Genomic DNA, 26,824 nt, shown 5'->3' with positions numbered 1-26,824 from the left:
CCCTTGTTCAAGTGAACTTACTGTTTTCAACATACTGATCAGTCACTATAATTATGATCTTTGCAAGACATTAGGTATCATAAAGGAATGTCAGATCCTCTAATCAGCATTAGGCAAATACTGTTTAGAAGTTCCCATACAGAAAGGTGAAATTAGACCATATAGTATAAATTTGGTGGGAGATAATAGATGAAAACAGTCAGTGTCTGGATTCATTTGGTTACTTTTACAATAATTTTACACATGTAAAAATAAATTTGTTACCCCACAGTACGTAGTCATTAGGTTCTCTGTTTATGGAAGCTCAAGGTGCATATTTAAATGTGTGACCCAAGCCAAAAGTTACCCTTGGATAACAAGACCAGCTGTAGTATCAGTGTGGTATCGCAGAGCACCTGCAAGGCACAGTGAATCTCTTACTGTCTCAGATGCATTGTTCAAGCTTAAACAAAAAGGGGAAGAATTATTTGTAATTTGGGGTTTTTTTTGTGGTTGTTTGTTTGGGTTTTTTTAACTCATGATGTTTTCTGAGTTTGGTAAACACTTTTTTGTCATCTTTGTGCCCCATCTCAAGGTTTTTTGCTTCCTTCTTCTCTGTGGTATATAATTGTATGATTACCCCTCCCTTTGGCCACAGCTTACCCTCTGAGATAGAGATCCACCATACAGCGGATATGCTAAAGCATAAACTCTAGGGCTTCTTTGCAAATTCAAGTTTGGTCCTTAGTTATGGTGTATTACAACCTCCTGTTTTTTTCTTTCTGTTAATAGGATCTGTTTTTACACTAAAAGTTCAAGTAAATGACATCATCAGTCATCAGTACCTGCGACAAGCGGTTGTAGAAGTGTTTGTTAACTACACGAAGACAAATTCTACTCTTACTGGAAACAATGGAGCGGTATTAATAAAAGTTCCCTTCAAATTAGGATTAAGTTTAACTATTGTATCGTACAAGGATGGCTACATGTTAACACCTTTGCCTTGGAAGACTGGGAGAATGCCAAGTATGTAAGCTTCTTACTGTCCTATTATTAAACTGTATCTGTCGGTAATTAAATTTCGCTCTTCCTCAGCAGTCTGGTAAGTTAGTGTCAACTGAAAATGACTGAATGAAGTCAGTCAAGGGACGTGGTGCCTGTCAATGCAGATGTAAGGGTGAATGATCTGTTAGACTTGTCAAAATTCTTCTTATTATAAAACAGAAAATATCCCTTTTTAACTCTAGGTTATATTACAATACCATGAGTGCATTCTGAGAATTTGTTTACCTAAACTTAGCAAAGGGCTGGTAGTGTGTTTTGACAAAAATCATGTCTTCAGTGATTCCTGGAGTGCCAGTGCTTTGAGTCCTGTATAACAGGAATAACCTGTTGTTATAACTTCCTTTCAGCAGTGTTTCTTCACAAGTTTTCCTGTTTAACTATTGCATGCTCTTAAAAAATTTAGGTGTTTTTTTTTTTTTTTAAAGAGATAGACTCTCAAGAATTCTAGCCACTTGTTTGTGCATAGCAGGCATAATACAGTATCAAACATAGCACAGAAGTCTTCCTGGCTAATCACTACAATTCCTGCCCTGGACAACAGGAGTAAATTATTTATCCAGTCTTCATATAATCTCTTTTTTTAACTGCTGTATTCACTATTCTTTTAGAATCAGAGATCTGACAGCATTTTTTCGGTTGCACGGTGTAACAGATATTCTCACTTTCCACAGTATACTCATCTGTGACGCTTTCATTATTCCCACAAAGTCAAGCTAATATATGGCTATTTGAAGATACTGTCTTAATTACTGGAAAACTGTCTGGTAAGTTCATTATAGCAGACTATAATCTAAACACTTTGTGATAACCATCTGTACACATATAAAAAAACCTAAGCATGTTCATATTCTCATATAATACTTATCTACTCAAAGCCAGATTTTCAGTTAATTTTGTAGCTGTATGTGTGGCCAGGACACATGCTAAACCGTAAGTACACAAACTGTGGAGAAGATGGGTGAAAACAGGTTGTTATGCTAAATGGATTTCTGAGCAATAATAAAAACAGTGTTACCATCGCTAAGACAACATATTACTCTTTTACAGATGCAAAATCTCAACCAAGCGTTCAGTTTCCAAAATTTTTAATAAAGCTTCCAACAAATCACCATATTACAAATGTTACAGCCTATCTGACAGTGCCAGAACAATTTTTGAAAGTAGACAGCTTTCTCTATACAACAGGGATTCTTCTAAATAAATCAGGTATGTAAATACGTTGTTTGAGAACTTTTTTAAAAGAAGTCTTCTTCAAATTATAGTGCGCATGGGTGCACAGTGTTTCAGAAGAACATGCGCTTAAATTAAAAGGGCCTGAATCTGCTTCCATTGCATTAAATCACAAAGCTTTATTCTATAGGAGTAAGCTATAAACACATCAGATAAGTAATTGATGTAACTCTTTATCTTGTTCCATGTAATATAAGAACATAACTTCTCTTACTACACTGAAATATTCCTTCAGTGCTTTTTATAAATATTTATATATGTGTGTGTGTATATATATATGTGTATGTTCAGGATTTCATGAGACTGTGGAACTGCTTTAATAAACACCTTCAAAATACGGTTATGGCCAGAGCATAAACTAGGTAAACCTAAAGAAATCAGTGAAACTGCAGCAGTTGACTTCAGCTGTGGGGTTTTCTGCATTTTCACTAGAATGGTTGGCTCTAGGAGCTTTACACCTAAACATAAAGATTGTATGGAAGCTGTAGTTTGCCTCACAGACTGTTCCTCTGTGTAAGCCTGTTTGAAACCAAGTAGTCACTGTGTATGCAGAGCACAACTGTAATAATGTTGTCTGTGCATCTGTTTTCCTGGGGAAGCAGTAAGTGGTTTCTTGAATAATTTTAACTCTGCTCTTATGCAGTTGAATCTTTTAGTATTTGTCATTCTATCAGGTTTTTTTTAATTTGCATAAACACAGTAATCTCTGGTAGATTATACTGTGTGCAGTTCCATCTTTCTTTTGTTCTTTTCTTTCTATTCCCAGTGGACCTGAAGCCATGAGGCTCTTAAATTCATTGTGGTGCATGAGGAGGCCACTGCATGGCTTATTTGAACTCATCATGCTCTTTTCTTTAATTTGCATTGAATTAAAATCATCATATATATTGATGTCTCGACCTAAGTATTTTATAACCTTTCTTATCTACATTTCACCTCTTTAAATGTAAAGCATAAGAGAGTAAACAGTGTTTCTCCCCTTTGAGTTTTCCTTTCAGTCTGTCTGGCATGTGTTTTAAATTATTCATACACTCCTAAAGAAACAGGCTTCCTTTTAGGGCAGGTGGAAGCTAATTGATATCTGATGCACCAGGAGGTTTCTCACAACCAGCTTCTAACAGCTTGCATAGATCTTACATTATTCTGGTATTTACTAATTCTGTTTCAGCTTCTTTCACCATCCTGTCATACTGTGCATTCTGAAATGTTTGCAAATTAGTGTGAGGAAAACAAAGGAAACAAACTTTCAGGCTGCATTGTAAAACTTCATATGTGCAACGTTTACTTTGAGTGCTTTGACAAGCCTCATGATTAGCTATTCAGGTAATTATAACTGCCAAATTAGAAAGTTAATCCTTACAGAAAAGTCTATTAAGAGAACTGTTCAACTAAGGAGAAATGCAGCAGTCATATATTTGCACGTGTTCAGTTTGATTCTATTTTACATATGTTGCAATTATACAAAAATCCTTATAATCTATATTTCACATAGGTTAGCTATTTTGTAATCAAATTATCTGAGGGGGAAAAACGCTTACTCCCCCACAGCCAAGCCACATTTTGCCTAATCATTGGTTCTACAGTCAGCATTGAACCTATATGTCAAAAATCTGTTTCTCTTCTACAGGTTTGGTGTAGAAATGACTGGTTATTATTTTAATCACAAGATTTTACAAGTCCAGAAGAGAAGAATTGTTTATTTTTATTTGACCAAGTTGGTGACAGCTGACTGTGGATGTAAAAGAGGGCTTGCCTTTAGTTACAATAAGGGTAGAATCTTAATTCTAAATATTTTTTTAAAAATATACTATGAATGGAGAATTACAGACAAGATGTTTCTCACACTCAGGTTTCAAAAGCATGGAATTAGCTCCTCTTGCTGCAATATGTGTAAGTGTTCTTTTGACTGGGAAAGAACTGAAAGTAAATGGTCCCATTCAGATTACTCTTCCTCTTCCCACAAGTACTGTAAAATCAGGAGATGCTATACCTGCATGGACATTCGATATGAAATCTGGTAAGTGGGCTAAGTTATTTGTTATTCTACCTTCCAACACATGTGCATACTTTTGCGCACATGACACTGTATGTCACAGAACAGTGCTGGCACTAATATATGAGGTGGTGGTAAATAGTCACAAATGTTATTAGGGGTTCTGTGTTGTTTTTTGATTGACTAGCTTGAATTGTTCAAAGGAATTTCTCTGCTCTCATTAAGCTTTGGTAGAATTAATTAGCATTCCTATTGAACACATTTTTAATGCAATGTATTTTTATTTTCATAGGAGGCTAAGGATTCAGGGAACATGCGTTTTAGGTGATGTTAAATTTTAAGCCTGGTAATGTTGTGAATGCCTTCTTAAAAGAAAGCAAATCAGAACTGAAGACTTGGATGCTTTTTTTTTTCCTAGAGGATATCTCTAAAGATCCTTTGACACTAAAACTGGAATAGATATTACTTCAGTTAACAAAAGCAATTCAGAAAGTTAAATGAAGGGGAAATAAGAGTTATCAAAGGGAACAACATAGTTGTTACAGTGTGCATGGGAAGAGGAGGCTGGGGCTTAGACATTGTAAACCTTTTTTCATCCCTTCATGTCTAATTTTAGGCAGGAGTGAGTAATAAGCTACATACACTTATCCCATTTAGACGTCCTGTATTAGGTGTGTGTGCATCAGTGTACTGATTGTCCTACATTGTACCTTATATTTTTCATCACACTTTGTCTTGAAATATACAAGTGAGTGAAGAGGTAAGTGTCTCCTTATTAAGGCAAAAAGCTGTTATTCAGTGGTTGGAAGTACAGGAGAGGAAACAGACTCTAACAAAGTGTTGTTTACATGTTCAAGAAAGAAACTGATCATCTTAATGAAGAACCACCAAAGAACATTAATTTGAATTAAGAACATGAAGAATAAAAAATGGACTAGGTTGTCTCTTGGGAAAAGAGTGAATAGAATAAATTTTGGCATAGAAGATTAGGTCTGTCTGTACATGTAGAAGACTTTACAGGAGTAACTGCTGATAAAAGCCTTCTTCATCAAAGAAAGGGTTTTAGTCTGACATGGTAAAATAGCATAAAGGGTTTTAATTTCTTGCTGCCACAGCCACTTTTTCCAGTTCCTCTGCTCATCTGTACTTATGAGCCGTTTTAACTCACTAAACAGAAGAATAGGTCAACAATGTTATTAAAACAAAAAATTGACGGAGCTGGAGCAGCTCGGCTTGGGGTCAGGTTAGAGTATAAACCAGTGTAGGGTGTGTATGTGGGTGTTGAGGGCCCTACTCAGTATACCTACTTAGGAATGTTGGCCTAGGGGGTAGAGCAGGAGCATGGCATGCTGACCCAATAAAAACAATGAAACCGGTTGGTTTTCCTCTCAGATGGGGTGTACTGTGACCGAGCTTATGTAAAGGTAAATTGTTTGTGATGGGTGCTCGCTGAGGTGTAGTGTTTGCATGGAGCCTTCACTGCTGCTTGCGAGGGGAGAAGACAATAGGACTGTGGCCAAGAAGAGAGATTTTCTGGGCACAACTCTTAACTTCCACTTCCTCATCTCTTCTCTACAGTGAAAATTTGCAACTATTCACTGTTCTGGATGTTTATTCTTAAATATGATTTATTTTTACCTTTGATCTGACACATGCAAAATGGCTTTTTTCTAAGGTAACAGAGTAGTAGCAAGGCATGCCTTAGTCAAGGTTCTGGTGACTGAGGAGAGCTGAACACCTCAGCTCTCCAGCAAGCATTCGAGAGCATCCTTAAGTAGCAGTAGGCCCTCATCTGAGCTGAACAGAGAGCTACCACGGCACTGAACAATTGGGCTCTGGCACCCAAGGTGTGGCATGCAGGATGTCCCCAGCAAGATGCTGACACACACTTTTAAACTCTGAAGTCTTGGGGCAATATGTCCTAATGGTAATCAGAGCTTCCATGTCAGTATTGGTAGTGGTAAGGGAACACTCTGTGTTTGATCTTACGCAGACTGATCTGTATACACCAGAAAAAAGAGAAACTGCTTTCACATGTCTGCTGGTGCAGTGTTTCCTGGGGTTACTCAAACTGTAGTAGTACTGAGACTATCCCTAGAAAAAGAGCTTTTGTATTTATATTCCAGCTGCTATAAATGCAGAATTTGTTGATGTATATTGAATGTGGCTTCCTTCTTTATGAATGTTTTGACTCATTAGTACCAAAAATACTTTGTGGACTTGAATAGAATTAGGAAAAAGAAAAAAAAAAGGTTTGCATTGCAACATTTAATTGAGAACTATATCCTTCTGTTTGAGTGGCAGTAAATCAGAGAGAATATGTGCTTACTCATAAATCACATTTTAATATTTTTCTTAATACGTACTATTTTCTGTGGAGTATATTGGGGAAGATATAATTTACTGAAGAGGACAGCAAAGATTGTACAGCTTCTTATAGATTCATTCAGTCAAGATAGAACTTCTGGAGACCTAGACTTTTTTTTGCCTTTTATACATGGTGGTTTGTGTTGTTTTTATCTGCCTGTAAGTAGCCACCCTCTATAATTGTGAAACAATTTTGCAGCATAGTGACATCTTGCCTTAGAGTTTACAGGACAGAGAATTTGAGGATCTCTTGTTGTTGGCTTCATATGAGAGTTAGGGATGGAAGACACTTCTGGCAGGTGTTGCTCCTGAGTTTGGAGGAGAGAACCACCTCTCTCAGGGCTCTAGGTGGCTGCTGCTGCTATTCCCCTCTGCCAGCCATCACAAATAGCAGAAGAAGGCTGCAAGTTTTACTGTCAAATGGTATTTTGTGTATGTGTGTCTGTGCGTGTGCGCATATGCGGCATGTGTCATTTCTCATCTGTATCTCCTGTCTGGTAGATATTTCATTTTGCTTTGCTGAAAGAAGGGTCCTGGAGGAAAACTGAAATTATAGGGCATATATGAATTAGACTTTTTACATGCTTTGGTTATTGCTGTTTTAAAAAAGCTGGTGGTTCTCTCTCCTTCTCAGTAGTTGCAGTTTGAAAATGTAAGGTTGTTTATATGAGGTTATTTTCTGTCCTTAGAATTTCACAGATGGCACACAATAAACGTGTTCAATTGCATTAAATATAATTCTATTTTACTGCATGCTTGATTAATTGTAGAAGCTGGCGTACCATAACAACTGTCCTTTGCATTGCCAAACAGATGGTGTGGAATCTGTGTCCTAACAATAGACCTTCTGAACTGTTACTGCTTTGGGGCAGGAAGGAGGAGAGAAACATTCAAGGCAAACATTGTTTAGACTGTTGTAGCTTGTAAGATTAAAATGCTTTCCCACTAAGTGCTGCTAGCTGAAGTTGTATTCATATGCTTAAATTACCTACTCCTTGATTTTCTGGTCTTGGCCTTCATATGTGCTTAAGCTCAGATAATAGTATTTTTCAAATGATTTGTGTGTATGTCTATGAAAGACATTTGTTAATAGAAAATGAATTATATTAAATTCATTCAAGTAATGATGATGTTGTGCTTTAAAGAACATGTCCACACAGGGATATTTGCAATGAAATTGTCAAGAGAGAAAGTTTGCATGTTTAGCTAGAGCTGTGTAATAAATATTGTATAGGTTAGAAATGTCAGTTTTTCTTATGACTTTGTGTATTTTTGATAATAACTAAATTCCTGATGGTTTGAGATATAGAAGAATGCTACATGGCATGTGCAATATTTTGTCCTTTTTTTTTTTTTTTTTTTCCCCCAGGTGCTTGGGTAAGCCGTGGGCTAGGAATGGTGAAGGAAGCAGATGGTCAATTAGTATGGACATACACTGCTCAACACTTAGGCTACTGGATAGCAGCCCCACTGCCTGGAACAAGAGGTATGGCAAACAACTGGAAAAAAAAATACTGAATAACTCAAGTAACAACATATCCCAAGGCTGTCAGTTTGATTGCTTTATTTAACAACAGGAAGGGAAAAATGACAGACAATTTCAACAGTTGGGTAACTTTTGTTTGAACACTGATAGTGTGCCTTTGTGCATGTAACCATTTACTAGGACTTAAAATGCTATGAGAGGGAGGAAGGTCCAGACTGTATTTGAATTTACATGTTTATACTATCGCCCTCTTTTGGAAGAAGCCTGCAAGGGAACTGTGACCACGGAGATTGAAAAATCAGCAGGACTCTCACCTTTACTGCTGAGGATTGTGTATGACAGGAGGAAATACAATAAGAAAATTAGTTTTGGGTAAAACAGTCCCAGTGGCTACTATTTTATGTAGACTTGTTGCATATTTTGTGAACTCATATGAAGGGATTCTTATGGGAGAAATGTGATGTCAAAATGTAAGAACAGATAGCGCTTTCTGACAGAAGCACTAAATAGAAAATGTAGACCATGTTTCTAGGTCAGTGTGGACAACTAATACAAATGTAATTTGACTGGAATTGAGTAGATGTCATGCTAAGGCTTTAATACTTGAGATGAACCTTTGAAGATGTATTATATTGCAACTACTGTTTGTATATTTTGTAGTTCGCTGAAATAGCAAGGTGAAAAGGGAAGGATGAATGTAGTGCCATAGGAACACAATCAGTGGAAAAGTACAGTTTAATTTATTAGTTACAGATCTGCTTATCAAGTGGAATTATTTGGTTTTAAGAACTAATTAATGTCTGGTTTTGTTTGACAATCTAGAATCTATTATTAGTGCGGTTTCCAAGGACATAACAGCCTATCACACAGTGTTCCTTACAGCCATACTGGGAGGTACTGTTGTCATAATAATTGGATTTTTTGCTGTTCTTCTTTGTTACTGCAGGTAAGCAAAAAGACAGCCGCTACTAATCTTGGCATGAATGGAATTTAAGGTTGATAAAATAGTCTTTTGAAGTTGAGACTTGTTTCCTTAGCTAAACTATAATGGGTAGCCTAATATTTCTCTAAAAATTACCATTTTAAGTTTGTGATGTCACATTACACTACAACTTCTTAACCAAAATCTAATCTTTAGCTCTGGTAGTCAACAGTCTGGTATTTCCTAGTATGCTCTTATAGTCATCTTGCATCTCTTTTCCATAGGGATAAATGTGGTCGGACACAAAAGAAGGAAAAAAGTACAACTAAGCTGGAGGTCATAAAAAAAGACCAGACAACATCAACAACTCAGATAAATCACATCAGTGCTGTCAAAGGGTCTTTAAAGTTGGATGATAAGTCACAGTTATATACACCGAAGATTTCTTCATACAGCCCTCAAAGAAGGCTGTCCATAAACATGGAAGATGGAAAATCACGAGACAATTTTAAAATATACACAGAGGATGCTTCTTATCAGTCATCCTGTCAGACTGGTCAGTCAAGAAATTCAGCCCATTCACTTGAGCCTAATGCTGGAGTTAGGCGCTTACAGCAGCCAAAGCATAGTAACACTGCTGTTTCCCAGGTTCCTCGGGACATTCAAGACCAAACCCGATACCTTTCACTGAAAGAGGAGATGTATGGGCTTTCCCATATCCCAGAACATCTAATGCATATTTACAATCAACCTATTACTATTCTTCAAACGTCTGACCTTTTCCACTCCCCGGAACAATTGCATCCTGCAAAATCAGCAACTTTGCCAAGAAAAGGGCAGTTAGTATATAGCCCTGTGATGGAACCCATGAATCGCGACAATTACATGCAGACATTACCAAAAATGCCAGTGCACTCTCATGCCCAGCCTTCTGTCTGCAGAGATGAAAATACTACATTAGATAGTGAAGAGGGCTTACCTTCCCAAACGTCAAACTGGGGTCGGTACACTAACAGCTTACTGGAATCTGTCTCTGTTCCTGGGACATTGAATGAAGCAGTTGTAATGACTCCGTTTTCATCTGAACTTCAAGGTATTTCAGAACAAACATTATTGGAACTCTCTAAAGGAAAACCATGTCCACACCCTCGAGCATGGTTTGTTTCCCTGGACGGAAAGCCAATCGCTCAAGTGAGGCACTCTTTCATAGATCTGAAAAAAGGCAGAAAAACAGAGAGTAACGATACCAGTCTGGACTCTGGTGTGGACATGAATGAGCATCATCCTAGTAGGAAACTGGAGAGAGAGAAAACTTTCATTAAAAATATGCCGCATTCCAAGATCCTTTACTTGGAAGATCTGGATCTGAGTAGCAGTGAAAGTGGGACCACTGTTTGCACTCCAGAGGACCAGGCTGTGAGGCACAGTCTGGATGCAGGTACTGGGCCAGTCATAGAACAGCATGATGAAGAAGGTCTAAGAAGAAAAACTGTATCAGGAAGTCATGAATCTGGTACCCCTTCTGCTAAAAAAAGGGATAGACCACCTATCACGAAAAGAGATAGCAAAACCAATATCTGGAAGAAAAGAGAGGAGAGGCCGCTTATTCCTATAAATTAAAACACAATGTGCTTTGTGTTGTTGCTCTCCCTGCTGATTATTGCCCTCTTGGCTGCTTGTGTAATTCTGCAGTGTTGGGTTTACAAGGGGAATGTTGTTTTCTAGTATCAAGAAACATTTTTTTTAGTACACAGATTGAGTTACTAAAGTTCAGCTGGGCAACTGATATTCAATGTGAATTGAAAACAGGGAAATGCTGCTATTAAAATTTTCCAGTTCCTAATTTTGGTGGCAGTTTAGGGAAGGCCCACATTTTAATTAGCCTGTCATTCTTGGACACACCTCTGGGAATGCACGGTGAGAAATGTAGGCACATCTTTAAATTTTTTTTGTACTTGTTGCTAATGTGTTGGTAGAGTGGTTAACGCCATTCCTCAGCCTTGTTCCTAATCAGTGTGACCATATCTGTACAGTATTTTGTATGTGAACTTTTCTAGGGATCTGTTACTACTACTTTGTATAATGTAGAATGTTTCATCAGCTAGTCCCACCACACCAGCAGATGAGCTCTGTTGGATTTATCAGTGGAGCTCTATAGCATTACTGCCCTCCCTGTGTGCCCATCCAGGATCAAAAGGTTACCCATATTCCATATGGCAGTGGCAGAACAGGGAAGTGTACAAGCTCTGTGGCCGCTGCATTTCATGGTTCCTGCTGTCTTAAGATGTTGCCCATCTGCTTTGTTACGCACTGTGGATGCTGAAGATAGGCATCTGCTATGAAGTGTCCACATCCAGCAGAAAGGACTGCTTTCGGCAGCATTCCAAGCTGGTGCTGCTACTGACAGTGTCTTGTTTTGGCTTTGTTGTCAGTTAAAATCTTCTTTTCTCTGCATACTGTTGGGCCAGTTGTGCTCCACAACGTAGTCTTGAATCCCTGCAGATTTGTAATTTAGAGTTTGGCCCTTAATGAAAAAGTAGGCAAGTTTAGACAAATTATGTCCTTGAAATAGTTCATTTTAGTAGGAAAGTTTGTAACTGTTGCTTTTTATTTTATGTTTTAAAAAATGGAAGATCATTGGAGGTTTATGTGCCTACATTTTGCTAGCCTGAGCTTCTTTTGTCTAGGTTGTGCATCTCAGAGGGATTAAACAGGCTTTAAAAGTTGGGGTTTTTTTTATGAGCATGAGAGAGCAGATCGCAAAATTTGGTCTATAATGCAATATAAGTACTACTTATGACTCATCTTAGAGTTAAATTTACCAAAAGTCATGAATGCATGAGATGTAATGAAGATATATATATATAGAGGAAGGAAAAGGCCATCAGAATATTCTTTATTTTTAATGTTCATCTTGTCAAAGTGATCATTTCAACTTTGGCTAACAGAAAAGTAGATGCATCCCTTAATGTGCTTCATATAGTATATAGAATGTCTTTCTGTGGCTTGTAAGCTGTTTCCCTGATGAAATAAGTTCCAGCATTTTGGCTTTGGCGGTTTGATAATAAATCATCTTTAAAAAGCTTTATAAATATTTCCCTTAGAGCTTGGTTAAAGTTTTATACCAAGACCCAAACATCCAATGCCTGTGTCTGAACTGTGGGGTAAGGTGCACTCAGTTGTCTGCCCTGTAGTACACTGAAGAGTTGGGAAATATCCTATGCAGCTGGGCTTCTGGGAATATTTACTCAGGAAACGTAACTGTGAAATACGTCTGTTATGTTGGGAGTGTCAGTTGTCCGGTGTTGTTTATAGAAGAATATGCAAGGTAACCAGAATGGTACTAGCAATACATCAGTCCAGCTTCTTCTGGTGTGCAGTTGCTTCATGAACAAAATATGATGTTCCTCTTGAGTTCACAATTACAAAAGTGCAAAATAAGTTTTTCATTATATATACCAAAAAGACCTAAATCTTCAAACTTACTTGTACTTGTATCATTAAAAATACAGACTACTGTAAATGGCTTTATTCATGTGAATTCAAAGGAACAAAGCTTTGCACCCCAGTGTTCTTGTTCTGCATCAGAGTAGGTATCTGGTCACCAAAGAAGAGGATTAGAAATGTTGAAAACATCAGTTATAACTTTGGGACTTTGAAGTAACAGTGCCAAAAGATGTATTGATGTAGTGCAAATTCTCATCTGCTCTGCTAGCTGATCAAGAGCCAAGAGCGGAGTTCGGTTCTGTACCATCATTCTAAAGGAGCTTTTGGCTGTCTGGATTTAGTCACAATTTTACCTTGCACATATTATAGTGCAGAATGGCCCCTTTTAAGGCTGTACGTCAGCGATGCACTTCCAGCTTTTAGCCAACAGAGTAAGTCAGCGTGGAACAGATCTTCTTGCACAAGTTTCTTGTTGCTAGGCTTTTCAGTAGTGGGATGAAAGATACAATAAACTTTTCTGAAAAACAGGCATCTCATCATATATAGGATTGGTATCTCTACTAGAGACTAGCTCCTCCCTTGCCAAATGAGGGTGTGGGCATTTCTTCTAGTGGAGTATGTAAATTCTTTTCTGGTGCGCACATGCCGCAGTTCTGGTAATGCCATTTCCAAGGCTGTCTTGGGCTGTTGCTTCTACCCATGCCAGTCAAGCAACAGCTGTCTTTGCTTGCTTTGTAAATCCCATATGCCAACTTTTCTGTGTGTAACTTGCTAGCATTTATCACATTGTGTCTTATGCTGCTGGTAACACTTAAAAAGGCTTTTCTAAAGTTTAGTTTTATATTAAAATTAAATAACTTGTTTTCTGTGTCAGAATATGGGAAAACTATTCAGTAGAGAGAAATTACTGCTCCAGTTGTATCTGCAAAGATAAATGTTACAAGAAATCAGCTGATGCCCCTAAGCACACAAAGACAGGGAAAATTCTTCCTTGGCCCTATCATGAGCATTAAATTTTGGATTTTAAAAACACTGTGTTGTAAAATAAGTAGAATTATGCTTCATATTTATATTCTCTGTCTTCATGTTCCAGCTGTAGGTTGGAATTTATGCACTAGAAACCTTTGTTATCTCTTAATGACTGGAATTCTTTAGGGTTTTTGATCCATTTAAAAAAGGAGTTTGACTACAGCAAGTTCTAAAAATTATAATTCCATGATGCATAACATAGGTGGAAAAGACAAAACTTTATCATGTAATTTGTTTTTGTGGTCAAACTAATGCTTTTATATATTTCTATATATGAATCTATATGTTTTCTACAGAGTCATTCATAGGATTCACTGAATTTCTTAAGGTTTTTTTTTTTTTCCTTCTGTTGGCTCAGTATTGCAGTGCTAACAGAGTGCTAAAATGCTAGTGCTAAAATTAGATCTGTACAAAAAGTAGCCTGCGTTCGTGGCACACTGCTCTTCAAAGGATTACCTTGAGAAGTGTGCCATGCCTGAAGCACCTTTAAAGCAAGTCCCCTCTAAGGAAAGGGGAGTGGGAAAATTGGAAAGGATACTTGCTTCTTTTCTGATGCTTGTTTCCACACTGATCTGTATTTGTGGTTCTGTGTAATCTATTCTGCTTGAAGAACACAAATGTTTGTAAGAATTATGTCTCAGATCTTCACAAGATGCTTCTTGAGTTGTCAGATTTTGCAAAAAAACCACATATATGTATGTACAGTTTTAAGTGAAACATGTTAGGTCGATACAGAACACTCAAGACCAAATTTTGTCATATTTAAGGTGAAAGGTGGTTCCTAAACTTCAGGACAGTTTCCGTGCCATAGTTGCAATACATGATGTTGAGATTCTCCTTGCAGAAGGGCATACCAATTGCAGCTCTTACCCGTTTTTGCTAAGGTGTCTAATGGAGTTAGCCAAGGCTTGTTTCTGCAGATTAATTCATGTGGCTCAGGTCAGTACTTCGATGTATCATAAATTAAGGGAACTGATCAGGCTAAGTAGTACACAGCTGTATGCACATTAATATGTTACATAGAATAAGCTAATTGACAGTAATTTTCAGATTGTTATCAAATGCCACATATTATAGAAATTAAGAAAACAAAGGGAGAAGCCCTTAAAATTTCCATTTGATTACAAAGAAAAAATCTTTATAGTACTGTCAGAAAATAAAAGAACTCTGGTATTTACAAACCTGAAAGCACAACTGATTTGATGATTAGAGACATTATTTACCAATGTAGAGCTAGAGATGATGCACAAAAAATAATCCAGGATGTAGGAATGAACATGTTTAGTTGTCTGCTTTGTTTTTATGCAGTAATTTGTACCAAAGAGGATGAAATGAATGAGCACCAGTCTAAACTTTTCTCATTAGTTAAAAAGTGAAACAGATTCGAATAATACTACTGATCAAACACTGTGCAAATTAAAAGGCTGTACACGACATCTGTTGTCTAGTACCGCGTATTAGGAAAATCTGAAGGTAGATTAGCCTGCTGAAGTGCCTTTCTCTTTCATCAGACTTGCTTTATCAGTGGGACACCTGACTATCTGAACAGCACATTATGGATTTTTTTCTGTTAGCCAAAAAAACCCTCAATTCATGCTTACAATGATGTAGCTTTTATGTTTTAAAAGGCAGATCTAGTGGTTTTTATGTTGGATACTGACTCCTGCATGTTGATGATGGTAATTGTTGTAAACCCTGTTTTCTTTGTATTTTATGTTTGAAAAGAAATTTTAAAAAATGTATATTTAGCAATCTGAACACTAGTGTCTTGTAAGAACGCACATATGGGATCTGATTCAACTTCATAAGTCAAGAGTAAGCATCTTGAAGTCACCGGATTTACAGGTATGAAACTGACTGGGATTTTAACTTCAAAAATAAATATATGTTTATATCTTAAACTATTCTAATGATAAAAATCCTTTTTTTCAGCTGTTAACCTTCTTTGCCAGTAGAATTAAAAAGTGTATGGAGATAGGTACTTAATTCTTATTTTACAGAACCAATTTTTATCTCAATTTGGAGCCTAACCTGCATTGTTTAGATAACCCAAGCTTCTGCTTTTTAATTTTTTTTAATTTAGTGGAATTATGCAAAACACAGTACTATGCCTACAGAGTTAAAAATGAGCATGCTTTAATAGTAGTTTGTACTAATTTGTGCCACACTTCTTAAGAGTAGGCAGCTACATTTCTGTTAAAGAATTTATATGAAAGGTGGTTTTAATGGCTTTAATCTGAGCTTCATTTTTCTTTTAAATGCAGTATTCAGTGTGTTCTGATTACAAAAAAAAAAGGCTTCAATTTTTTTTAAGACTGGCAGGGGAAAACTGTGTCGTCATTTTTAGTATTAGCACTCTCAGCTTGAAAATTATTTTACCAAATGGATTTTTTTCAGTCAGTTTAAGACTTATTGAACATTCCTGTATTCCCCCTCCCCAAAACGTGCTGGTACTCTTTTCCCCAGTTAACTGATTCAGTTCCGTTGAAGCACTTGTTGCACTTCAGTCCATGTTAGAACAGTAATATCTTTACAGCATTTTATTGTGTAGAAAGGCACTTTTTAGTGCTCATTAGAGCCTGGAGTTGATAAAAAGCGTGGCTCTGAGATGCAGAAAGGTAGGTGAGCTGATGGCACTGACTGTGCTCACCACCTTGAATATTGGAGCCTTATATTCAACAAACACTTCATTACCTTGGCAATCATTTTCAAACACTCTAGTATGGATATTGTTCATGTAAAACATTCTTGATATTCAGCATCCTGGTTTTAAGTATTTCTACCTTTTTATATTTTGTCAGAGGTGTCTTTTCATCTCTATTTACTACAGTATCAGTGTATCTGTTGCTGAAAATGTAACTAAGATTTGTAAAATGTTATAGCTTATGCAATATAATAAAAGTTTTTAAAAGTGATTGGTGCCTTAACTTTTATTTCAATGTCTTTCAAGTCATATGTTGTTTAGGAACATTCCTCTCTCACTTAACACTTTTTGCTAAATATCACTAAAAATGTGTTTTTCTGTCATCACCATAATTCCAATGACAAAAGAATGTTGCTATCCATAAGTTTACCAACTCTTATTCAGTCACATTCTCTGTTACATTTCTACTGAAGAAAGACTTCTATATCCACATTAAATGTGATTCCTGTTTCTTGGTTAGCACAGATAAGATTATTCCTTGTGTAAATTGATTTTGTTACAATTGGAAACGGGTATGCAGAGAAGAATATTATTTCAGGTTTTGTTTTTATGTCTAATCTCTCTCTTCTCCATTTTTTCATTTAGAGACTTTCTGTGGCTCTGAGAACAAATAAAATATTATTTCTCTGTCTGCACAGTGCATAAGACAGAGGTATCAATTCCAGCTACAAATAAGCTCAAAAGTACTTAAATCCAGGTAGGAGAACAAGACACTATTGTGATATAGAAGAGCTTACGCTAAACTTTAGTGTGTAACATATTCTTAATTGTATCTAACACTAGTATTTCTCATTTCTAAGATTCACAAAAGCCACATTTCGGTACTTTTGCAGTTGTTCAGAAGCCTTACAAGATTGCAGGCAAGCACTGGGCAAAGGTTTTCCTACCATGATGGACACTTGTATGTGTTCTGTGATCACTCCTTTAATGCTCTGAGAAGCTGCAATCTTCTAGTAAACGACTGGTTTTCTTCTTACTCCCACAGAAGAACTTTTTTATTTTCAACCTGCCTGAGAAGTATATTTTTTTTTAACCATTGCAAATCCATTAGATACTTATAGATGGAGTGAACTTTGTCTCTACAGGAAGATTAAAAAATCTCAAATTTTATTTCCAGTTCAACAAAAGAGAACAGTATTTTCTGCTATATTTCACTTCTGTGAAAAAATAAGATAGCTGGGTCATCAGCTGATCTGTAAATACAAATACTTATATCAAAATTGACTGAAATTCAGCTTGTTCTACATTGACATAGAAAACAGAAAATACAAACTATACAGATGATTCATTTAAATAACATTTTAAGTATGTGTGAGCAGATGATAGTGTTTTATTAATTCTAAAGAAGTTTTTAGACATGCTATCACACTTTGACTTCTATTAAAACATAAGGAAAGATAATTGGAAAAAGTCAACTAGCAAATCTGGCTAAGCTTGAATGTTCCCATTTTTCTTAGATTCTCAGAATAAAACTTCAAAAATGGCAGGTTCTTATTGCACATGTTCTTGTTCTGTTTCATCAACAGCTGGCAACTGGGTTGAAATAAAGGTATTTCTCATTCAGTCGGGCTTTATATTTACTTCTATTGCAGATATTGAGGTTTAAATCTTCATTACACTTATTGGGAATCTAGACCTTAGAGAAAACTAAAATTTAGTTATGTTACCATTTAGGAAATAATCATTAGACTCAGGAATTATTTGGCTTGGCCATCTGTACATGATTGAAAATGGCTAAATGGCTGGTTCCTTTATACTATTTGGAATCTTAGCTCCTCTTTTGTGCATTAACTATCAGGAAACCCTATCAGATCTTAGAGAACATACCTGATACTATACATAGTCTTTTTTTCCATCTTGCTTCTACTATTGCACATTTGAAAATAACACATCTGACATAATTTCTTTCAGCAACAATGTTAAAATTAGGCTGGCTTCCTTGATTACACCTCTGAATGAGAAGCGTTACCTAACTGGTCTTTCAGGAATATAAAAGCTTTCTGCATCTTATATTTGAATAATTCATTTGATTGAAGGTTAAGAACTTGCAAATAAGAAATAGTGGTAATTTTACAAGTATATGGCTATTTTCTGAAATACATCTACACCAGACAAATCTGTTCCTCTGTTTATTTGAGAAGATCTAATATGAACATTTCTCACAGCATTTGTGTAGTACTTACAGTTCAAGACAGCTGATTATTCACTTATTAACTTGTTCCTTGGTTTCTAAAAAGTCCTGTGTGTGGAGTATAAAAGTAAGATTACAGCTATGTTATCTAAAACAAGACAATCATGAGCTGGTATGCAGTGGAATTCCTTCCAATAATAAATCTATTTTTCCTGTTTTAAAGTTCAGGTGATTATATTTAGATGGTGGTCTTGCTAGGAGACTCCGTTGATGGCTGGCGTTTCCCACATCCTTATTGTCCTTTTTTGAGGAATGGCTTGCTGCACACAAATTGATTTCAAAATTCATCTCCCTGGGATGTCTTAGAATTGTGGAATTATTACCGCCATCTTTTTTAGAAGTAACTACTTTGTTTGTATTGCCACAGTCAGACTGCTGCTGGCTTCTCGAAGCGGTATGAATGTCATCCTTTCTAAAGGTGCTAGACTTCCCAGAAAATGCTGTTTCAAAATAGTGTAGAGCGTAATCCTTACTATGCTTGGAAAAATCACTCAGATTTCTACTGCTGTTCTGATCGGATTCTCCTAAATGGAGGTTGCTAAAAAATCTTAGATCCTTTTGGGACTTTGGCACATCTTTGTTAGCAAGTTTTCTGAAGCTATGTTGAGAAATTTCTGATGCCTGTTCAGATGAAATTTGCTTGAGAAAGAATCCCTTTCCAGATACACAAATTTCTGGTTCCATTTCCTTTCCAAGGTTGCTAAGATTTGTGTGAGAACTTGTTGGGTAGTTTTCATGTTTGGCTGGCGTATTCTTCAAAGTCAGAGGATTGTATACAACATATTCATCAATAGGACACGTGTTTCTTTGCTGCAGTAGCCAAGTGTCAATACATTCCCTATGAAACTTAAAAGATAGGAAGGTCAGCTCTTGCATAATATTTCTTAGCTAGATATGGACTAATCAATTGTTCTTGCATATAACAGTTATTCAAATAAGTCTCTTTGATGTTAAGAGTGCAAACCCACAGGAGCTCCACTGATCACTAGGGGGCTATATTGCTTATGTATAGAATTAATGGATTTTAAGTTTTGGGCACTGACAAGATCAAGTTAAAATTTTACTGACTGCTGTAAACTGGCGGTTTACTTCCCATTTTTCAAAGGGTGCTGCAAATATCAAGTCACTTAACTGTATCAGATAATATAATTATACATATATTCGCTACTGTAAGGAAACAGTGATGACTCTGTTAGTCTTTCCTTTCAGCTTCATTCCCCTTTTTGATTCTGTTCTGTATCAGTTCTGGACTTAAAGGGCAGTAACTACTGAGATTGTAACCAAGATCCTACAAGTCAGCAAGGAGTTTGAATTTGTATTACTACTGTCGTGTCATCAGTGAAGAAATACTGCTGGTCAGGCAAGCTATCTTGAGTTAAATTAATCTGAAAAGGGCTATTTTCTGTGAACGTGCTTAAGGGTGCTGGTACAAACTACCAAGGATGAACTTCACAGGTTGGCTGAGCAATATATGTATTTCCAAATTATTACACTTGCTGCAGGCTTCAAAAGGCTCCCCAACTTTGAAGTAAACTCGGCTCGTTTTTGCAAAAAAGTCAAAGCTCCACTGTTAAGCGTTTGAAATTACAAACTGCTCAGAGGATGTAAATGTGCCTCTCAAATACTGGGAAGGTGCTAACTGACACTGATTAAGAAGCACAGAAAGAATCTGGTTATTTTGGCTTCAGCTCATAAACTAACAAACCTGAACAGGTAATATTTCAGCATTTCAATATCCCAGAGGGTCTAAATCTTTCCAAAATAATCTGGTTTAAATTTTGTAAACATTTAAGTTTGTTCAAGGTGACCTACTTGGAGAGATGCTACTGAGTTCTTAGAGAATGTATAAGAATTGGAAGGATATGAATAGAGAACTAGGCTCCTAAGGAAAAGTACCACAGTATTTAGAATTTGTTCTGTGGAGAATTAAACATCAGTAACAGTAAATAACAGTGAAGAGTACTTGAATTGTCACTAATGGCCATAAAACAAGCATATCCCTGATGCAACTTTTGTTTCTAATGTTATTTACCTTGCCAATGCTCCAAGAATAGGAATGCAGGTTATAGGAACAATCTGATTCATTACTAGCAGAGAATTATGTATCAGACCATTTCATTATGCTGCTCCTTGCTGTCGGTTTGTAAAAAATTCATTTAGCTGCCATTTCTAAGTATTCTGCTGCCTGTGCCTTAAAGCAGATATTAAGACTGAGGCATAGAGTTAAGCAAGGATGTGAACTTTCAGACTAGTGACATGAACTCTCCTACCAGTGGTGCCTTAAGGGTTCCAATACACTATGTGCCGGAGGGTGTCAGCACCAGGAAGTCTGATGTGCTACAAGTTAACATGGTATGTGAACATTTGACTCTTCAATGTTTAGAACACTTTTTTCTTACCTTGTGATTACATGGTAGGAGTCTTACATGCTGACGAAGTTGAAAGCTCTTCAAACAAAGTCTGCACTGAATACCCGGGGCAAGTAAATTACTACGCTTACTAATTAAAATGGTGGGTAAAGATTTTACAATGTTCTTTGGGGTACAACTAGTCCTAAAAGAAAACAAACAAAATATAGTAAATTCAGAGAAAGAGGAAGTAAAGCTGAATGCTTCATAATGATGAGTTATCTTTTGACAAAAGTTTCTCTTCAATAGTACCTTAAATTATTGGATGGGCTAACCAGTCTGTTAAACCTGAGCTGCTGTGAAAGTCACTCCAGTTATGTTCACCTTACTGTGAGAGTTGTAAACAGACACACACACCTCCCAGAAAATAACTAATATGTGCATTTAGCCTTAACAGTAGCATAATGTAAGCCATTGAATTTTACACACTAGTTTCTACATCAATTTCTCTGAACAAAAGCTACAAAATTTTTCATGACCTTTTGAAACCCAAGCTCAGAATTTATAACCCAAATACTGTGATTTCTTGCAAAGCTACCTTAGTTTTGAAATTATGTGGGATCATATATTGCTCTGTCTTGGATTACGCACTCTAAACCTAATCCAGTAGCCTGTTCTGGGTAGTAATTGATATTCTTCTACTTTTTAATTAGAAGTGATTAATATTTTAATAAGTATCTCGGTCATTCTTTTCAGTAGCTTTTTCTTTTCTTTTTTTTTCTTTTTTAATAAAAGCATGAGGTAAAGATAAAAGCCTGATCATCTAATAGTGTTTTCAGATGGTATAGAAGTATGAGTGCCTTATCATTATCTGTATTATAAACAGATGTTCATAGTACACAGGTACAGAAATATCTTCACTCTGTGCTTGGATAGTTCCAGTTCATTTCTGAGCTGATCCTGGAATGTGACCCTGTAATCCTTTCAGAAAAAGTTTTTTAAATGCTGATATTTTTATGCATGCAGCACCTACATCAGGGAGTACTGGTTTTCTGATGAGAATCCTTGTGCACTGCTGTGGCAGATAGAGAGATGAGCAAAAGCTTTTGTTTCTATCATGTTTCATTTCTATATAATAAAGCTGTCAGTTAAGTTTTGATCATCGTATTTGTTATGCCAAATATGAATGAAAAACTATTAGCATTTTTAAAAGTACTGTTAACCACAGGATATTTTCACTATGAAAGTTTAAAATATTGTTTTGATATTTTTACTGTGCATTTCTAAACTACATTAAGAGAAATTACTTAGTTTTCTAGATATGTTTAATTTTATCTATGTTAAAATGACTTGTTGCTTTATTAGAAGTATTAATTATTGTACGTTCTTATTAAAATATTTTTATTGTCCTTTCTTCAGATACTGCTTAAAGAAACTGTTAAAAGAATATTTCATGTTTGTCAGGACAGCTAGTATGGAAAAAAACAAGCATCTTACTTCCCCTGAAGATATAATATCTCTTCTTTAGAATTACTTCTAGGGTTACATGTTCCTCCTTGGGCTGATAATTCTGAAAGCTGTCGAAGAGCTCTCCATTTCTTATTTCTCTTCTGTAACATGGAAAAGTAACTGAGACAAATTGAACTCAAGATAGAGAGGATAAACACTCTTGTAAATTATGAAAAAGGGGCTGAGAATAATTCAACAAATCTGTTTCCTAACTGTGTTTGGTGTGGCAAATACAATTAACCATCTTACGTTAAATGTCTTATTCAGACTTTTGTAAAGCCTGGAACAAAGAAAGTCTACTTGAAGTCTTCAACTGGGACTTGGAGACATTCTTATTGTTTGTAAGGTGACTCTCTCAAACTTAAACTGCTGAGATTTCTGGAAATCCAGAGACAAAGTGGCAGCAAAATTAACTTCTAAGACATAAGTATATCCATTTATGGTTGTGTAATCTTTTTTTTTTTTTTTCCTCTGCTTTGATTCTACATAGTGAATTAATGGTATAAAAAAACCAGCTATCTGTATCTTAGCTGGCGAGGCGTGCAGCTGGGGCAACGGTAAGCTAGGATGTATTTGCATCTGTGACGTATACAGGCAGAGGACAATTAAGCTCTTAGTTTATGATGTTATTTTTGCTTATCTCAGTATCTTTTTTTAGCTGCTTAGTTTGCGTAGTTTATGATGTTATTTTTGCTTATCTCAATATCTTTTTTTAGCTACTTAGTTTGCAGCTAAGTAAGTCTAATACAATGCAAGGTCCGCATGATTTGAATAAGGGGAATTGAGATCAATTAATGTTATATAAGTCAGGGTAGAATACAAAAAAGAAATCCTGTTTGGTACCTGTCTAAAAACAAAAACATGTGGAGAATGGCAAAAGCTGGTGAAACAGTCATGACATAGGTGATACTCAACACACTCAGTACACCTAAAAGGGAAAACAAAACCACATCAACAGAATAAGGAGCTAGGTTAACAAGTGGTTAATGCTTTTTCATAAAGTAGTAGCTAAGTTTATTATTTGGAAATGAATTTGGAATCCAAAATACATACTACAGAACTGTTTGGAGATGTACTGCACTAAAAACAAGTTTAAAAATAAAAACCTTGACTGTGTTTACCACAGATGTTTGTTTGCAAAGCACATATTATCTACTCTGTAGGTGAAATCAGTTACTTGTAATAAAGACAGAGAAATAAGAGACAAGCTACAAGATATACTCAAAGACATAGCACTGTCAAAATCTTGGTTTAAAAACACTTACTTGTAGCACTTTCCTACAATTGGAAATACTCTGCAGTTATTGCAAGGGATTCCAAGGTGCCTATCCAGTCTTGTTTTCTCTGTTGCAGTCACAAGTTGTTTAGAGTTTCTAAATTCTTCTAGAATGAGCTTCAGAGGTGCAAATTTTTCTCTGCAAAGTGGACACTTCACTACAGAGTCGTTCTCCAGTTCATCTTGGTGGTCAGCCCAAATTTTCATACATTCTATGTGAACGTTGTTGCCACAGCTGTATCTACAGAAAACAAATACCAATTTCTGAAATCTCTCCAGAAGCATATAAAAAAAAATTACCTCCCAATACTAAGTAGTCTTCCATTTTCTTTTCCTCCCTCCACCCACAATTGAACTTGTAGGATTGCCGAATTTTCCAGATTGGAAAAGGGCTGTAACAACTGTCAGGTATTTTTCCTTGTGTATTGAAGCTAGCTATGTTAACAGATCTTGTAACATTTACTCTATAATTGTAAATGTAACAAGATAAAACACAAGTTGTATACTTAACCTGCAATAAGTGACGGAAGCATTTTCTTGAATAACTCCTCCTGACAACTTGTAACATTTACTCTATAATTGTAAATGTAACAAGATAAAACACAAGTTGTATACTTAACCTGCAATAAGTGACGGGAAGCATTTTCTTTAATAACTCGTCCTGACAAATGGGACAAACGTCGTCTTCATCAATTTCTCTCTGTTCAATACATCCATCATTCTCCTGGTGTAATGTTTGTGAGAAGAGAGTTTCCTCTGTATTTGGTGTTTGTTCTTCATGTAATTAGAGAAGAGAGTTTCCTCTGTATTTGGTGTTCGTTCTTTATGTAATTGCTGAAGCACATCTTCAATTTCTCTTTCCAGAAGACCCAACTTACAAGCATCTAGCAAGAGTAAACATAAAAACTAAAAGTGTTTTGGCAGAACTCTGCACTTACCTCACTTGTAATAGTTTTCCATCTATGAAATGCATTAGGTACTCTGTCAAATACATGCAGTGCATTCCAGCCAAAAAAATGTTGCAGATTGTTTTTTATAACTTGCATAGAAATTCTCTAACAATATTGCTTATGCAAGTTCTTATCTAAAATGGTGTCCAAGTTAAAAATGAATCAAAAATGTTTCTAAACTGAGAAGTTTTCAATAATTTTTAATAAGTTAAATTTTGTTGACTAAACATGGTGATCAAAAGAGTATTCCATCTCAGAAGGCCTTTATAGATACGTTTAAGTCAGAGTAGAAAAGTTTTTGCTTCTAAGTACTGGAAATTAACAAGAGGATTTTATAGAAATATTATTTCTTGGAAAAATAAATAGCGTAATGTTTTTCTGTCTAGTGACCTCTGTTCAAAAAGACTAAAAATGCTTTTCAAACCCCAGATTAAGCTTTACACCATCTTTTGAAACATGGAAAAAATAAAAAGTAAATATTATTTCTTTAGTATAATTCCTGATGCTTGTGAATTGAATGTATTTTGCTTCTCATTCAAGATTCAATAGGCTAATCTTGTAACCAAATGCTGACACTTCAGTAAAACACTGAAGGGCCTTCCTTGAGCTGTTCTTATTTTCACAAGCAGAAAATTATGCAAGGTAGGAAATTCCTCTGCTAACAGCTAGCTATGGCAAATGAATTTTTTCTCTGAAACTCAGTCTGGGTACAGTTCTGATACCACGCATCACTATATTCCATAGCCAGAAAGTAGTTATATAGTGCTGATTTAAGATGAAAACAAGCTCACTTTCTACTGAAGTTATTTTGCCTGTACAAAACTTCAGAGTGTCAAATGTTCTAAAATCTAGTTCAGATAGAAAAATACAAGCTAGGTTCTGACTTATGTACAAGATGTTTGGGTTTGTGTGTAAATATTTTTTAAAAAGTAACTTCTTGAATGGTGGCCATTCTTTAAGGTTGGTTTGTATTTAGCTGCTTTGTTACTACTTGGGAAAAGATCTTTAGAGTAATTATTTTGTGGGATATTTATGCTATTTGTGTTACTGGAGTTTCTAAAGTTACAGGAAAGGAAATGTAACAAACCAGTTGAGAATCTGGCTCATAATAGCCTAAAATCCTGATTCATGTCAGAAAGCTAACCTGGCTGTATAGATTATACCTTCTGGATTAGGTGGCTTTGTGGTTTTGGTGACAGGAAGCCACAGATGTCAAAATTGGTAATTACATTTTGCACAGATTACATTCTTCACATACCCGTGAGTTTGAGGGTAATCTCCATGACATTGGCAGCATTCATGAAATACTACAGTTTAGATGATGTCAAAGTAGAAATGTCACCCTAAGCTAGGAAAGTCATTGCAGCTGTACTAGTTTATGTTGAAGGACTCACTACACAAAAATGATATAAGATGAACTGTAGTTCTATAGTTAGTTTCTTATTAAATGAAGCAGCAAATTTGTCAGTGTCTACCCACTAAGAATGTTTTGAGAGCACTGGATTAACTTCAGTACAAAGTGGTTTTATAAGTGTATAGCTTTTACTGTATATATTGGAATTTGTTGCTTTTTCTGCCTTTTCATTTTTCCTGAAACTGCACTTGTAATCAGTGATATAACACAAAGTGTTCTCTATCAGGAAAAACTGAAACAAATTGGAAAATGCCTGAGAACCCTTTTTTTTTTTTTTTTTTTTAGTGGAGGAGGGAGAGGAGGAACAAGACAGTGATCTATAAAAAAATTAACGAAGCTCTGGAGGACATTGCTTCATCCATTTAAAGTTCATAAGCTCTACATGCAAGCCATACAAGAGAGGGAAGTACTTACATTCATGATCTCTTGGTAAGCGGTATTTTCTCAGCAGTATCCTACAATTTACAATCAAAAGATCTGACATGTAAGAACATCACTGTCAAGTTAGTTGTTAGTTCAACTTTACAATTTAAATGGAGCAGCCTTGTAAGAGCTAGAGTCTTAGAGAGAAAGTGTTAATTGTGTGATGAGAGGAGAGAAGCTGGGAGAGATCAGGGGCTGTGGGGGAAGCTGCAAGGTTCTTTTGAAATCTGAAATGGACCTTGTGTGCCATGTTTTGATACCGGGCTTATCTTTGCTGTGACATACATGCACCTGCTCTGATATATAACCGTATTTACTTCCCACCACCTCCCCCGCACTAAGAACCAGGGAACGGCTCCGTGTGGGTAACTGCAGGGCGCTGTGAGGAGGGACCCGCCCTTCCCGCCTCACCAGCACAGGTGCGCGCAGAGGCCGCTCCCCGCCAGGAACTCGGCGCAGGTGCAGGAGTGCGGCGCTCCCACCAGCACCTG

At 36.3% G+C, this 26,824-nt stretch overlaps 2 protein-coding genes across 2 annotated transcripts; one reads left to right on the top strand and one right to left on the bottom strand.

Annotated features, from left to right (window-relative positions):
- The first annotated feature begins 761 nt into the window (after window positions 1-761).
- On the top strand, window positions 762-10,785 carry FAM171B (family with sequence similarity 171, member B). The gene is made up of 7 exons (XM_010075237.1): window positions 762-1,005; window positions 1,716-1,808; window positions 2,092-2,250; window positions 4,124-4,291; window positions 8,004-8,120; window positions 8,943-9,066; window positions 9,327-10,785. The coding sequence occupies exons 1-7, from the start codon at window positions 966-968 to the stop codon at window positions 10,660-10,662; spliced, it is 2,037 nt and encodes a 678-aa protein (XP_010073539.1). The 5' UTR covers window positions 762-965; the 3' UTR covers window positions 10,663-10,785.
- Window positions 10,786-18,515: 7,730 nt separating this feature from the next.
- On the bottom strand, window positions 18,516-26,365 carry ZSWIM2 (zinc finger, SWIM-type containing 2; the record flags this gene model as incomplete). Its single annotated transcript, XM_010075238.1, has 8 exons — window positions 18,516-19,259; window positions 20,813-20,966; window positions 22,259-22,371; window positions 23,114-23,198; window positions 23,536-23,787; window positions 24,167-24,313; window positions 24,355-24,430; window positions 26,325-26,365. Coding segments are annotated over 8 exons (1,612 nt in total), but the record flags the coding sequence as incomplete, so codon positions are not given.
- Between the last annotated feature and the right edge of the window lie 459 nt (window positions 26,366-26,824).

Source organism: Pterocles gutturalis, unplaced genomic scaffold, assembly GCF_000699245.1.
Source record: "Pterocles gutturalis isolate BGI_N339 unplaced genomic scaffold, ASM69924v1 scaffold14332, whole genome shotgun sequence".
Classification (NCBI taxonomy): domain Eukaryota; kingdom Metazoa; phylum Chordata; class Aves; order Pterocliformes; family Pteroclidae; genus Pterocles; species Pterocles gutturalis.
The sequence above is the reverse complement of the archived record's forward strand: the minus strand, read 5'-3'. Positions and strand labels throughout refer to the sequence as shown.